Source organism: Eptatretus burgeri, chromosome 7 (genome assembly GCF_056783735.1).
Source record: "Eptatretus burgeri isolate ZD-2024b chromosome 7, Ebu_testis_v1, whole genome shotgun sequence".
NCBI classification, from domain to species: Eukaryota; Metazoa; Chordata; class Myxini; order Myxiniformes; family Myxinidae; genus Eptatretus; species Eptatretus burgeri.
The window spans coordinates 37,681,912-37,696,532 of NC_140967.1; the positions used below are offsets into that span (position 1 = coordinate 37,681,912).

The 14,621-nt window shown below is 44.0% G+C and overlaps 1 protein-coding gene across 1 annotated transcript in view; it reads right to left on the reverse strand.

Moving 5' to 3' along the window:
- Positions 1–14,621, reverse strand: part of LTBP1 (latent transforming growth factor beta binding protein 1) — a 294,284-nt gene that overhangs the window by 152,159 nt on the left and 127,504 nt on the right. The window contains exon 22 of the mRNA XM_085890321.1: positions 1,111–1,209. Within this exon, the coding sequence (XP_085746447.1) occupies positions 1,111–1,209 (99 nt within the window). The remainder of the gene's footprint in view (positions 1–1,110; positions 1,210–14,621) is intronic.

The window sequence follows — 14,621 nt, forward strand, 5'->3', positions numbered from 1 at the left end:
TCCCCTCCCCTCATGCTTATCTCCTCCATCCTCCACCCTCCACCCTACAATGGACGTCTCTGGGCGGTCTCAGAGTGGTGTCCGGACAGTGTTTTGTATGACTCGTTTGAACGCGCCGTTTTAACGTACCCCATTTCATTAAATCCTGTACTAATGTTGGCAGATGGGACCACCCCCCTCCCCACTTTCCCTTAAGTCCTCCGACTAAAAGCAAGTCAAACCCCCCCTCCATCCTTCTGCTCAAGTCTCACGACCAAACGCAAGTCCAAAACACCCCTTTACCCTCCCCACTTCCCTCCACTCTCTCCCTCCTTTCTCTCCTCCCCCCATGCTCTCATTCATCTCTCCTCTCTCTCTCTCTCTCTCCTTCCTCCCTCCTATCTTTCCTTCCCCCCTCCTCTCTCTACCCTCCCTCCTCTCTATAGCCACTCCCTCCTCTCTCCACACATCTTAATATGCCATCAGCGAAGCGACGGGTTCTATTTGCTCGCACTATATTACAATAAAACGAATCCCTTGTAGGACCTGGATACACACACACACACACACACACACACACACACACACACACACACACACACACACACACACACACACACACACACACACACACACACACACACACACACACACACACACACACACACACACACACACACACACACACACTACCCGAGCACATGGCCTATGGTGTTGTATTGTATACAGTCTCTGGTGTTTACCCTGTAACCCACACATAACAGTATGTTGTAAATTGATACTTTTCAGATGCTTGCAGTGTTATATTGTATACAAAATACTTGTTGGGGATTGTATACTGTACTCAATGGTTATTATTACTATGGCCTTTGTAGCATTACATGAATATAAATAGTCCAGTACAGATAAGCTATGCTCCATCTGGTGAGGGGATGGATGTTTATAAAAAAAATAAACAAATAAAACACTAATTCTCACTAATTCTATTAGTCGACTAAAGAATATATCTATTCCAATTGGTGAGAGTCCACTGAATTGCTTTCATAAATTCATTATTTTAAAATTATTATTATCTTTTCATTTTTTAGCTGTAAATATATAGTTGATGGAAGTGCCATGTTTACTCCCTACCTGATTCCCGGGGTTTTCCAATTTCATGTGCCTCGACACTTGTGTATACATTCGGAGGAATCTTGATTGGAGTGGACGTGGTTGTAATCGGAAGTCGTTCTAACAAGGGAGATAGGAAACAAATTGTGAGCATATTTAACGTAATTAGAACAAACTTAGCACAATTCCTCATGGAAGCACACATGATATAGAGGAATTCATGGGGATTGCTGCTGGAAACAGTGCATTTAAAACAAAACCACATTGTTTCGCTGTGCAGTTGAAGTGAAACATTTATTTCCACAAAACATCAAAACATAGAGTTGTTAATGGCATGTTGGTTTTCTTTTCATCAAACACTTGTTTTCAAGAATTATGCTAATCGTTTTGGGAAAGCAAGTCACATGATCATCCATCCATCCATCCATTGGGACCATACTCTGTACAGAGCTTCAGTGCTGCCAAAGCAGTCTCCTGGGATATTGGGCACAATCCTGGATGGGTCGCCACTCTGACGCAGGATACTCGAATGGCTCAATCATCCCAGCAAGCTGGTACTCACTTTGCCAACCTCAGAAGGATAACAGGCTGAATCAACCCCATCTGGTATCAATTCAACTGCCGAGCAGGATTTGAACTCAGGACTTTACAATCCCAAGCCCACCACCCTAACCATCAAGCCAACACCAGGCATGCATGATTAATAAACTAATAAAAGGGCACCAAATATCCAGCCTGTGTCCAAGTGAGTATATGATAAGCCATTAAAACAAGAATAATGGGAACAATTCAGGAATCACCCTCCTATTGTCATTGTTTGAATATGACTAAGTTTTTCTTTTTCACAGTTGAGTAGATCAGCAAGTGTTTGAGTTATAGGAGGAAGGGGGAAGAGTGGGGGTAGAGTGGTAAAATTAAGGATGTATGATGCACTGGTTTAAGTGTTGTAGCCCATTCAGCTGCATATAAAAGAGTTCCTTGAGGATTTGAAGTAGTTAACTTAGGAATTGGGAACTAGAGTGACATCAAGGTCAGAGATGGCAGGGATTGGAAGCTGATTGGCACGTTGAACCTTTAATGTCATTTAAACCTGTGTTGAAAGTTTCATTTCTGCTGGTTACAGAACATTACAGTGTGTAGATGTATACATGTTATCTAATGTAAGTCGTTTGTGTGTTTACCGAATGAGAACGTCATATACTTTGTTCTGCCTGCCTCTCGTCTTTCATCTTGGTCTTACCATGCAGTGACGAGAAGGTAATTACATCTAAAATGCAGCAAATTGCATTCCTTGTTTTCTGCCAACTGCATAAAAAGCTCAAGAGAAAAACTATTGAGGTTGATAGGAGAGCAGACATTCTGGCGCTCACCAACCCCATGACATTTCATTGATGCCAATGTCGTAGTAAGATAGGTGGGGAGAAAAAGTGAAATAATGCTGTGAAAGGTCTGGGTGAGAGAACTACACCATTCTGGCCGGATTGGAAATTATAACTTCTGATCAGAATGGTTGGCAGAGTTGATCGAAGTCAGTTGTTTTACTATAGAATACAGAGAGCAAGGCAGAAGGGGCTTGGGATACATTGCATTTGAGGAGAGTTGAAGGATATTGGAGGAAAAACTGAAGACGTGTACATTTTGTAAAGAGCTGCATTTAATGAAGGCAGGGGTGTGGGTGAGCACAACTGGGATGAGATCCCAGGTGAATACGCACCCCCCCCCCTCCCCAAGGCGGGATAGCCTCCATGTCAGCACTCTTGCAAGACTAAGAGTCAGCATCCCATGCATACAGGCGTGACTGTAATAAGAACTTTGCTGTGTTTGGCTGGAACGATAAGCTATGCCTTACCGAGGAATCACTCAAGGCATGAGCAAACTGGGTACATGTCCAGGGCTTCCAGCTATAATGGGACCAAACAATGATATGGGGGGGGGGGAATGTAGAAACGAAGAAATGTACCAGTCTCCAGTGATGGGAACAGTTTAAGTGAATCATTTAAATTATTTCATGGATTAAAAAAAGTAATTGTGTTGCACTCTTGATTTCACTCGGAGCCAAAGCTATGAGCTACTTATACCGCCAACTGTGAAATGGTGGTGCAACATTGGGCGGCGGAGGTTCAATTTGTCTTAAAAGAGGGCAAAATATCCAGCTTGAAAAATTAAATTTGCATCAACATTATTCATGCCTGTTCTCCAGTCATTTCAAAAGTGAATGTTGAGCTTTTCAAATGCAGTGCGGGAAGTGCCCACAGTAAACGGGAGACAGAGAAAGCAAGGACAGACACCACGGTTTGCAATATATAATAGATGACTGATAATTTCAACACAGAAAGAGACCATTCAGAGTCAAGGCTCGTGGAAGAGCTGGAGCTCTGAAGAGATCAGGATGCAACAGGGGGAAGAGAGAGAGAGAGAGAGAGAGAGAGAGAGAGAGAGAGAGAGAGAGAGAGAGAGAGAGAGAGAGAGAGAGAGAGAGAGAGAGAGAGACAGAGAGAGAGAGAGAGAGAGAGAGAGAGAGAGAGAGAGAGAGAGAGAGAGAGAGAGAGAGAGAGAGAGAGAGAGAGAGAGAGAGAGAGAGAGAGAGAGAGAGAGAGAGAGAGAGAGAGAGAGAGAGAGAGAGAGAGAGAGAGAGAGAGAGAGAGAGAGAGAGAGAGAGAGAGACAGAGAGAGAGAGAGATTGAGAGAGATTGAGAGATATTTGTATCTTTTTATTATAAAAATAGAAAAGAAAGCCCCCAAATGGGAGTTACATTTTCATTTCAGAGAAAGAAAGGAAAAACCAACAAACAATTTCTGAAGAAAGGAAAGGATGAATCTGGTGGATTATATACAGAACATTTCACAAAAGGATAAACATTCCTCTCGGACTTTGCAAATAACTTTCTTTATACACCATTTTGATTCGAACTGTGGTTATCTTCCAGTTACTGAAAAGAAAGCAAAATCCAATTTAACAAGACTTATTACTAGGTTTTGGAACAAAAACAAAGCATCTTCATCATTTACTCCAACACCGTCAAGTTTTCTTTTCCTTGACTTATATACCGCCATCTTTGCCTGAGCAAGCAGGAAATTGGCTAACACAGCATTGGAATTTTTGTGTGGGATATCCAATCCGTAGATGAACACACAAGTGTTAAAAATCAAACCAAACCTCACAAAACAATTCCGAAGTAAAATAAATAAAAGTGCCAACCGTTGGCATTCAACATAGATGTGAAAAAGGTTTTCAGATTTCTTACAAAAAGGACATTCATCTACAATCAGATTTGAAAAATGGTGTAACAAGTGATTAGAAGGAAGGATCCAGTGTACTAGTCTCCATTGGAGGTCGCCATGTCGTGGTGGTACAGGAGGATGATAAAAACCTTTCCAGTTAGGAAAATAAGGGGGAGAACAAGGTAAGAGGTCTCTCCTTCGCACCTTCTGCTGTGTTATTTGCCGTTGCGAAAGAAATTTTACACAACCCAAATAAGGGTCTTTTTGTTTGGGAAGGCCATTGAAGCCTACATTAAAAGGGGCACAAGGAAGAGGGCTGGCAAGAGAAAAAGCACATACGAGTTCAGGAAAGGTAGAGAGAGAAGGTATTCGATGTGTATTTTGTTCATTGCTTTGGTGGTCTTGCTCCCAAGCAGGTGCAAGCTGTGTGTATATCCAAAGCACACTACATAATATGCGTGCCACGATTCAAGAGGATCGCACACCGACCAGGCTTGCCAATGCATCAGCTCCGATCCAGCTGCCGTTTAGGCTGAGAAGATCTGCGACAGATTTAACGCCTTTGTCGGTAAAGCGTTGAATAAAACACCTATCAGCAGGCATGTCATGGAAAAAGGAGTTGCAGAACATAGGTTCTTCCAGAAACATCTGTTTCGTGTACGAATGTGTAGCTCTTGTTATTGTCAGAGCTTGCCATGCATTTAGCATGCTCTGATAGAAACCAGAGAGGGGGATGTGTCGATTTTGGAAAGGTCCATCAGGAAAAGAGAGTGGTCATAGCCTAGCCTCCCAGCCTGTTGCAAAAGGTGACTAGCGACGTTGACCCATGGTGGAGAGGGTCACGTGTATAACATGCGAAGAGCAACTGAGAGTTGAAAGGCCTTAGCCAGCTCTTTATGTCAACCAGGCCTTGTCCTCCATCGGTCAGTGGTAAACTGAAGACCCCAGGTCGCAGCCAGTGTTTTCCGTCCCAGAAAAAGGACACGAAGCACTTCTGGAGCTGTTGAAGCAACACCGCTGGAGGATGCAGCACGAAGAACCTGTGCCATAAGGTAGAGGCCACCAGTGTGTTGATGACCAAGACCCTTCCACGATATGACAGTTGTGTGATCAGACCTTTCCATTTTTGCAGTTTACCCTCAACAAACTCAAGCAGACCAGCCAAAATTTTTGCTACTGTGGTATTATTACCGAAGAACACTCCAAGGTATTTCACACCATCATTGGCCCATGGCAGTGGAGCAGGAAGTCTTGGTTCCAAGTAGCACAACGGACCGAGCCAAAGGACGCTCGTTTTGTTCCAATTAACTTTGGCTGAAGAAGCCTTTTCAAATAAGGACAAACAATAATGAACGATGTTAACGTCATTGATATATTGTACGAATACACACACGTCATCGACGTATGCCAGTACCTTGATGGGCCGTTCAAGCTGGGACAAACTAACCCCTGCTAGTCTACAGCGCAAAGAAACCAGTAGGGGTTCGATGGAGAGAGCATAAAGCAACCCGGAAAAAGGGCAACCTTGTCTAATTCTCTTGTTAATAGACAAAGGTGCAACAAGTTCATTGTTTATCTTAAGCACACTATAAATATTATTGTATAGTATTTTAATATAAGAGATGAAAGTTGAACCAAGTCCAAACCGCTCAAGTACTTCGAAAAGGTACCGATGGTCAACGCGGTCAAGGGCTTTCTCCTGATCAAGGAGAAGAAGTCCTAAATCTTTTGGGTTTTCCTTGCACAGTTCAATGATGTCTCTCACAAGGGAGATGTTGTCATAGATGGAACGTTTTGGGACACAGTAACATTGGTCTTCTTCCAACAATGAGGATAAATGAGGAGTAAATCGCGATGCCAGGGCTTTTGAAAATATCTTATAGTCCGTACATAACAGGGAGATAGGACGCCAATTTTCAATACTCAGCATGTCTCCCTTCGTGGGGATGAGGGTAAGAAGAGCTCATCGGCAACTCTGAGGTAGCTCTCCAAGCTGGCAGCTTGCGTTCAAGGTCTTAATGAGTTCTGGACCCAATAAGTGCCAAAACTTCTTGTAAAATTCGGTTGCAAGTCCATCCAATCCAGATGCTTTCCCAATGGCAAGGCCATGCAGGGCAGTGCCAAGTTCATCCAAGGTGATGGGTCTTTCCAGTTGGGAACGCCCATCTTCACACAACACTGGCAGGTCTACGGAGATCGAGGGGTCTACGGTCTACGGAGAGATTGTTGCATTGAATATATTTTCGAAAAGTATTCCTTCACAAAAAGTTTGATTTCTGATTGTGTAAAGGTAATGGATGAATCTGCTAATCGCAGTTGAGAAAGCTGTTTACTGGGAAGACGTTTCTCTAAGGAGAAGAAGTACTTGGTTGGTATGTTTGCCTCATTCAGGTGTCGCACCCTCATCCGAACTAAGGCACCACGTGCATTCCTCTCAGTTATTTCCTTTAATAAGGACTGTTTCTCAGTTAAGGTTTTTTGTATGTTACTATTATTTTGTCCGATGACCCGTTGGAGTTGTAAAATCTCTAACTGTAATATTTTCTTAACTTCATGGTCAGCCCTTGTTGAGAAAAAACGATACTGTTGACAGAACCCTTTAATTTGGGTTTTTACTAAATCCCACCATATCAACGGGTTAACGGAACAGCTTAACTTCTGTTCTAGGAGAGCCGTCCAGAAGGATTCAAAGGCCTAAATGAAATTGAACGACAACGACACCATGCGCAAGACTGATCAGAAGGATGCTGCACGCGCCAAATATCATGGAGATTATATTTTGCAATAATGTTTGCAAAACGTTTTGTAGTACATGGTTGGGGTTCCGGCCCGTTCCGGTCAAATGAGGCATTAACAGTACAGTTAAAATCGCCACCAATAATTAGACAAGTCTGTAAATCCAGTGTTTGCAGGAATTTTCTCAGTTCGGCAAAAAAGGAGATCCGCTCGTCATTTTTGCTTGGAGCGTACACATTGACAATTGTGAACTTGACCTAATTGATGGAGAAGGTCACGGAGGCAAGGTGTCCATCAATAATACTCATAAATTTAAGGCAGGACGGATGGAAATGTTTCCCTCAGACAAACATGATGCCTGCCTTCGACGTGGAGTTGTTACTGAAGAAACATTCTTCATCGATAAATAGTTGCCACTGAGCCTGAACAGATCGGACAGCATGGGTCTCTCTTGTAACAAAGCTATGTCAAGACCGTTGAACTCTACCAGCTGTTTAATTTGGATCTTGCGGAGTGGACTACCACCGCCATTAACATTTATTGTTCCAATCTTGAAACTGGCCATGAGGAAAATAATAAAAAATATGTATTTTGTAAGAAGAGTCTTATTTGTTCAAGGGGGGAGGGGGGGTGGGAGGACCTTGACTGGTCAGCTTCTGCACCGTTTCCACCTGACTGTTCCTGTTTGCTTCCTCCAGGTCAGATTCGTCAGAGTCGGTTTTAGTTTCCAAGTCACACAAGCTTGTACTGTCCTGCATATCGATACTGTCGTCAGTATTGACACACGGATCTGTACTGGGTACCACGTCTATGTGCTCTTCCATTATGGGAGCATCTCCTGGTGAAGTAACAGAAATAACTGGGGGGGGGGGGGAGTTGATGAAACGGAAACACCATCAGTGGATGCAGAGATCTCGCTTCCCTCGACCGTAACGGTGTTATCGACCTCCAACGGCGTGGAGGTATACAGTACTTTGGGGGTCTCTCGTAAAACATCCATTCTAACATTTCCTGCGTTTCCAGCTTCACCACGTGATGAAATGGGAGCAGTAACAGGGTTAATATTTGTTTCGCTATTTCCTGCTGACAAGGATTCAGGGTTGACATTTACCGAAGTGACAGCAGGTTCATCACTAGTGGTCTGTGTATCACCGTCGATGGACTTTCCAATAGGAGAGTTTTTAACGCGTGAAACAGTTTCATTTACTGCGATAACAGGTAAAGCGGTCTCTGTAAGGCCTCAGTCACATTTGCTCTACAGCGAGGATAAGGCAGCCGTACGCCCTCTAAATTGACAGAAACGTGCGGCGGTCGCAGAGAAACTGAGGTGGCCTTAGGGTGGCCCTACGCCGTTTGGCTATATTTTACAGGCCGTAGGGTCGCCGTGGAATGAAATCGCGGAGTTATAACTTTTTTTCATTTCTACGCTCGCCGTAGCAATTCGACAAGCCAAGCTATGACGTAGATGTGTTCCACGTCGACCGTACGTAGGGCGTACGGTGGGCTTGCGTTATTCGTGCGGCTGCCGTAAGCTCTTCTCAATGAAAAATGCATTTTCCCAACCCCCCAAAAATTACGGCAGCCGCACTATATACACGGTCGCCGTACAGTGGCCTTGCGGTCTGTGTGACTACCTGTGGGTAACGCAAGGTCGATGCACGGTTCCCCTACGCCCGCCGTGCACCTACGTACGGCCTCCGTGGCAGTCTGCGTCGACCGTGCATCCACCGTGCGCTACCGCTAGAGATCGGAGTATAGTTGTTTGCCTATACACAGTGGTGCCCCCAGAATCCGAATTTAATTCGTTCCAGGAGGCTGTTCGGATTGCAAAAAGTTCGGATTCAAAAAATATTTTCCCAATAAGAAATAATGGAAAGTGAATTAATCCGTTCGTGGACCCCAAAAAACCCCACTTTCAAGACACTTTAAACTGAAATTCCCCATGTTTAAGGTAAAATAGGATGAGTGAATGACCTTCGGTGGCGGTGTATTGTATGTAAACTGGTACAATCACCACATCCAAAGGCCCACACAGGCTCGAGCTCCGGCCTGGGTTCCGATCGCTCGCGCACTCTGCGAGAGCGCTGCCCCCAGGGCAACTCATCAAACATGATGCCCCCAGAACCACAATCACTTTCATCAAACGCATCGGACTGACGTAATCATGGATATTAAAAATTACAACCGGTTTTGCTGTGAAATTCAATCCTTGCCCGACAGTCCGTCACACCACGTGATTGGATTGCTTTTTTTGTGAATAATTAAAACACAAGATGATTTAAAAAAAAAATTAAGGTGAAAACACGAGGTAAGGCCTTAGTCACATTTGGCTCGGCGCCCGGAGGATCTACAAAATGTACGGACACTCGCAATTATAAAGCGGCCGCAGTATTTCCACGGTCACACAATGTAGCAGTCACACATGTTTTTATTTTTCGGGTAGACGCACGGCGTATTTATAAATTGCGGAGACCGAAAACGTGGGAGTGCCGCAATTTTGTGGGGGTTGGGAAAATTCATTTTTCATAAAGAAAAGCTTACGGCAGCTGCACGGAAAACTCAAGCCCACCGTACGCCCTACGTACGGTCGACGTGGAACACATCCACATCATAGCTTGGCTTTGTCGAATTGCTACGGCGAGCGTAGAAATGAAAAAAGTTATAACTCCGCAGTTATAATTCCACGGCGCCCCTACGGCCTGTAAAATATAGCCAAACGGCGTAGGGCCACCCTATGGCCACCTCAGTTTCTCTGCGGCCGCCGCACATTTCTGTCAATTCAGAGGGCGCACGGCCACTGTATCCTTGCCGTAGAGCAAATGTGACCGAGTACTTCCACCGACGAACTGAATGAACAAAGCGTGAAGATGCGGGTCAAACAGGTGGGGGAGACATGTGAACAAACATGAACGCCACGTTGTGTTCGGTTTTTAAAAATGTATTGGGTTTTTAGGGCCAAACTTTCTGGAAAAAATTGTTCGGATTCCAATTTGTTCAAACAGCTTGGCCGTTCGGATTCTCGGGGACCACGGTATATTATCGTTATAGTATATTCAGTTATATATACTGGTATATTTTTATTTCAGTAAAAAGAAGAACTGGTATATATATATATATATATACCCACTCGTTACCATCCGTCTGGCCGCACGTTCGCCAAAGGGCCCCCTGCGGTCGCCTTGCGGGCACCTTGCGTCTGCCTTGAAAATTATATTGCCGCCGCAGGGACGCCCTAAGCTCACCATGCGACATGAATTCAAAGACCGTACGGCACCCCCACGTTTTCAGTCTCCACAATTTATCAATACGCCATGCGGCTACCCGAAAAATAAAAACATATGTGACTGCTACATTGTGTGACCGTGGAAATACTGCAGCCGCCGTAGAATTGCGAGTGGCCGCAGATTTTGGAGACCCCACGGCCGCCGTGGCAAATGTGACCTAGGCCTAAGGCCTAAGTCACATTGGCTCTACGGCGAGGATACAGCGGCCGAATGCCCTCTGAATTGACAGAAACGTGCGGCGGCCGCAGAGTTGCTGTGGTGGCCTCAGGGTGGCCCTACACCGTTTGGCTATATTTTACAGGTCGTAAGGTCGCCGCGGAATTATAACGCGGAGTTATAACTTTATTAATTTCTACGTTCGCTGTCGCAATTCGACAAGCCGAAAAAAAAAAACTGGTAAAAAAAAATAAAAAAATTAACCCATTCGTTACCGTCCGTCTGGCCGCACGTTCGCTTTAGGGCCCCCTGCGGTCGCCTTGCAGGCATCTTGAGGCGACCTTGCGTCTGCCTTGAAAATTCTATGGCCACCGCAGGAACGCCCTTAGGTCACCGTGCGACATCAAATCAAAGACCGTTCGGCAACCCCATGTTTTCGGTCTCCACAATTTCTAAATACGCCCTGCGGCTCCCCGAAAAATAAAAACATATGTGACTGCTACATTGTGTGACCGTGGAAATACTGTGGCCGCCGTATAATTGCTAGTGGCCATAGATTTTGGAGACCCCACGGTGGCCGTGGCACTGAAGTTGTGCACCTGATATTTAATTCGTGTTCTTGACCTACTTTTTGGGGATTTTGACCGTATTAACAAAAAACATATTTTTGATCTCAACTTGAAAAATTTTCCTCTGATTTTAATGATGTTGAGTTTTATGGAGAGATTGTAGATGGGGACACATTTTCTTAATTTACACTTTATTCATAAATGTTGAAGGTCAAGGTCACATGGCAGTTGGAACAAAATATGGTCATCATTGGATCGTGAGCCAAGGGTAATTCACGGGTGATCGCCAAGGGAAGCCGAGGGAGGTTTACCGTTTGCATTCGCAGATATCTTACTTATTGTTGTGTATGTTAAATTTTTAAAATGGGGTTTCAAAAATGTGAGAATGACATTCATGACATGATAATCCCACTTTGATTTCTGTTTCTGCTTAGTTCATTGATAAAAGTTTGCAATAAATCACTTTCTGTGTGCATTTCCTCAAGTTAACGTTTTTAAGGGCAAATTTAAATGAATACATTTAAGGTATTTGGAAAACATGTTTGGCTTTTTGGAGAGCAACTCGTGATGTCCTGGGTTGGCCATAAACACGGCCCATCACATTTCGCATTGACTGTTCAATGACAAAGGCTTTCAACAAACAGCTCTAAAAACCCAATAAAACATTCATTTTTCTCTGGATTTTTTGCATGCAAGTCGAAAGGGGCACAATCGAATGCTAAAAAACGCTCCCAACAACCTCCAAGAGCATAAAGTTAGTGCAAAGTTACTTACCTAAGAAAAACTCTGCCCTTTTTAATATATTTTTTTTGCCATTACTTTTTTCTGGATAATGAGTTTTCCGTTAATTGGATGTCCAAATAAAAGAGGTTATACATATGTTTATATAGTAGGGCATGCTTGCAGACTGCAAACAGATGTTGGGGTGCATTCTGTGTGCAGACATGATATATAAAAGTTTTGCATTTTTGATGAAGTGGATTGTAGTTGCATTCTACAAGTATCTCAATAACTCAAGTAAATTAAGAATGATGGATCAGAATGAGCTCTTAATTAGCAGTTTTCAGCTATTTTCATTTTTAATGTAAATAGGTAAAAAGTTGTAACATAAAACTACTCTTTACATTCTGTATTGCTTGGTAACACGAAGAGTCGTAATTTGTGATTCTAAGTCAAAGATAAATGTTAAGGGGTGGATATGGAATTTATAAACTGAAGTGGAAAACAAACAGTAATTGCAATAGTAATTGTAATAACAGTAATTATTGTAGCTGCTCCCATGTTACACATCGTTAACAACAGAGGCAATTTGAGTTATCAGCATGTTAAGGTTGCATCTCCCCTTTTTGATACATTGATTGAATTTAAATTGGCAACGATTTTTGTCATAAGTTGCAAAATTCCCAACCTGGATCTCAACCAATGGTACTCCATCTCTGGTGGATCTGATTTTGACCAACTTCCCTGAAAATATCTGCTGTTCTTCCTTTGCTCCAATCGGTTCATCTGACCACATGCTTTAAGTAGACATCTCTCTGGCTGTTATTAGAGAACCACTTCAGCGACGTTGAGTCTAACATTTCAGTCAGGCCAACTGGCAGGGACTTTAAGCAGTCATCAAACTTCCAGACTGGTCTCTGAAATTCAATTGAAGGGAATCTCAGTTCCTTCCACAAAGCTCGGAACAAGTGTGTGTCTCCCCTCAGGAGAGCCAGAAAACAACATCTTTCTTACCTTAAGTCTAAACTCTCAAACCTCTCTCCCTCCTCCAAATCCTGGTGGCATGTGCTTAAGTCTGTTTCTGGTGTATGTTCCCCCTCCCTTACCTCAAATGGCCGCACAGCTGACACTGCACACGAAAAGGCTGTATGCCTAAACTCCGTGTTTGATTCTAAATCTTGTGTCCAAAACCCATCGCTTTCTGTACCCACCTTACCGAGTCGCACCCACCTGTCCCTGGACTCTGTGTCCTTTTCTCCTGACAAAGTGGAGAGCTTACTGTCAAACTTTGACTCAGATTCTGCAACTGATCCAGACAGCATCAGCCCACGTGTCCCATAAATCTGCTCCGCTGCTCTTGCTCACACACTCTCTCTCTGTTCTATTCACCCTCTCATTTGCTCAAGGTCATCTGCCATCTGCTTAGAAATCAGCAAACATTAACACTCTGCATAAAAAGGTGCAAAAACAGATCCCTACAACTCCAGACCAATCAGTTTTCTCCCAATCATCAGCAAGGTTATGGAATCCATCACAGCTTCAGACATTAAATCCTTCCTCTTCTCCAATGGCTTGATTTCTTAACATCAATTTGGATTCAGACCAGGTCATTCTATCCTGGATATTTTTCTGCTTCTGCTCTCCCAACACTGGATGGAGATCCTCAATGCCAGACATTAAATCAGAGCCATCTCTCTGGACATATTGCGTGCCTTCGATACAGTCTGGCACCCTATCCTGCTCACCAAACTCTCTTCTTATGGTATCCAAGGACGTCTCCATTCATGGCTCGTAGACTTCCTCAACTGTTGCAGCCAACGTGTGGCCCTTAATGGAGTTCTTTCATCCCCTCTTCCTGTCCAGGTTGGAGTTCCTTAAGGTAGTGTTCTGGACCCTGTTCTTTTCTGGTTTTCATTAATGATCTCTCCGACTCTCTAGAATATCCTCTTTATCTCTTTGCTGATGACACCACCCTCTGCTGTACCATCTGTCACCCATAAAATTGATAAGAAGCAGCCTCTTCACTCTCTGCAGATCTGGATAAAATCACAAGCTGGTCCAACATGTGGAACATGTCTTTCAATCCTGACAAACCTCACACTCTCACTTTGTCTCTCTGGAAGGACCGTTTGGAATCCCCCCCACCCACCCCCCTAGCCCCCATCTACTTTCTCAACAATCCTCTGGAAGAAGTCATTCAAGCTTCTGCATCTTTCAAGCTTTCATGAATTCATGAATTTCATGAATTTCATGAATTTCAAGCTTTCATGAATTTCATGAATTTCATGAATTCAAGCATGAATTCAAGCTTTCATTCAAGCTTCTGCATCTCACTCTCTGCCAGGATCTTTCCTGGGAAAGCCACATTTCAAACCTCGCCTCCAAAGACAGTCACCAACTGGGCATCCTCCATCGTGCAAAGTCCTTCCTTGGCACGCATGAGCTGACCACATACAAAGCTTTCGTCCACAGTCTGATGGAGTACTGCTCTCCGGATCTTGGCTGGTGCTCCTGCCTCTTGCCTTTCTCGGTTTCACGCTGTGGAAACCAAGGCATTTAGGATCAATGGTATCTCCCACAAATGAGGCTGAGTCTTTGGGTCTCTCACCCTCTCACCGCAGGCAGGTTGGTGGACTGTCTCTCTTCTACCATCTCCTCTCTGGCCTCGCTCCCCCCTTGCTCTGTTATCCCCCCCCCATAGTTCCGCATGGCGCTGAAGGACCACCAGCAACCCTCGTCTGGTAAAACTACCAAATCAAGAAACACCGCTCACCTTCACTCTTTCATTCCTCTTTTTTTCCTGCCTTTTTTTTTTTTTTTTTTTTTTTTTACAAACTCCCACACC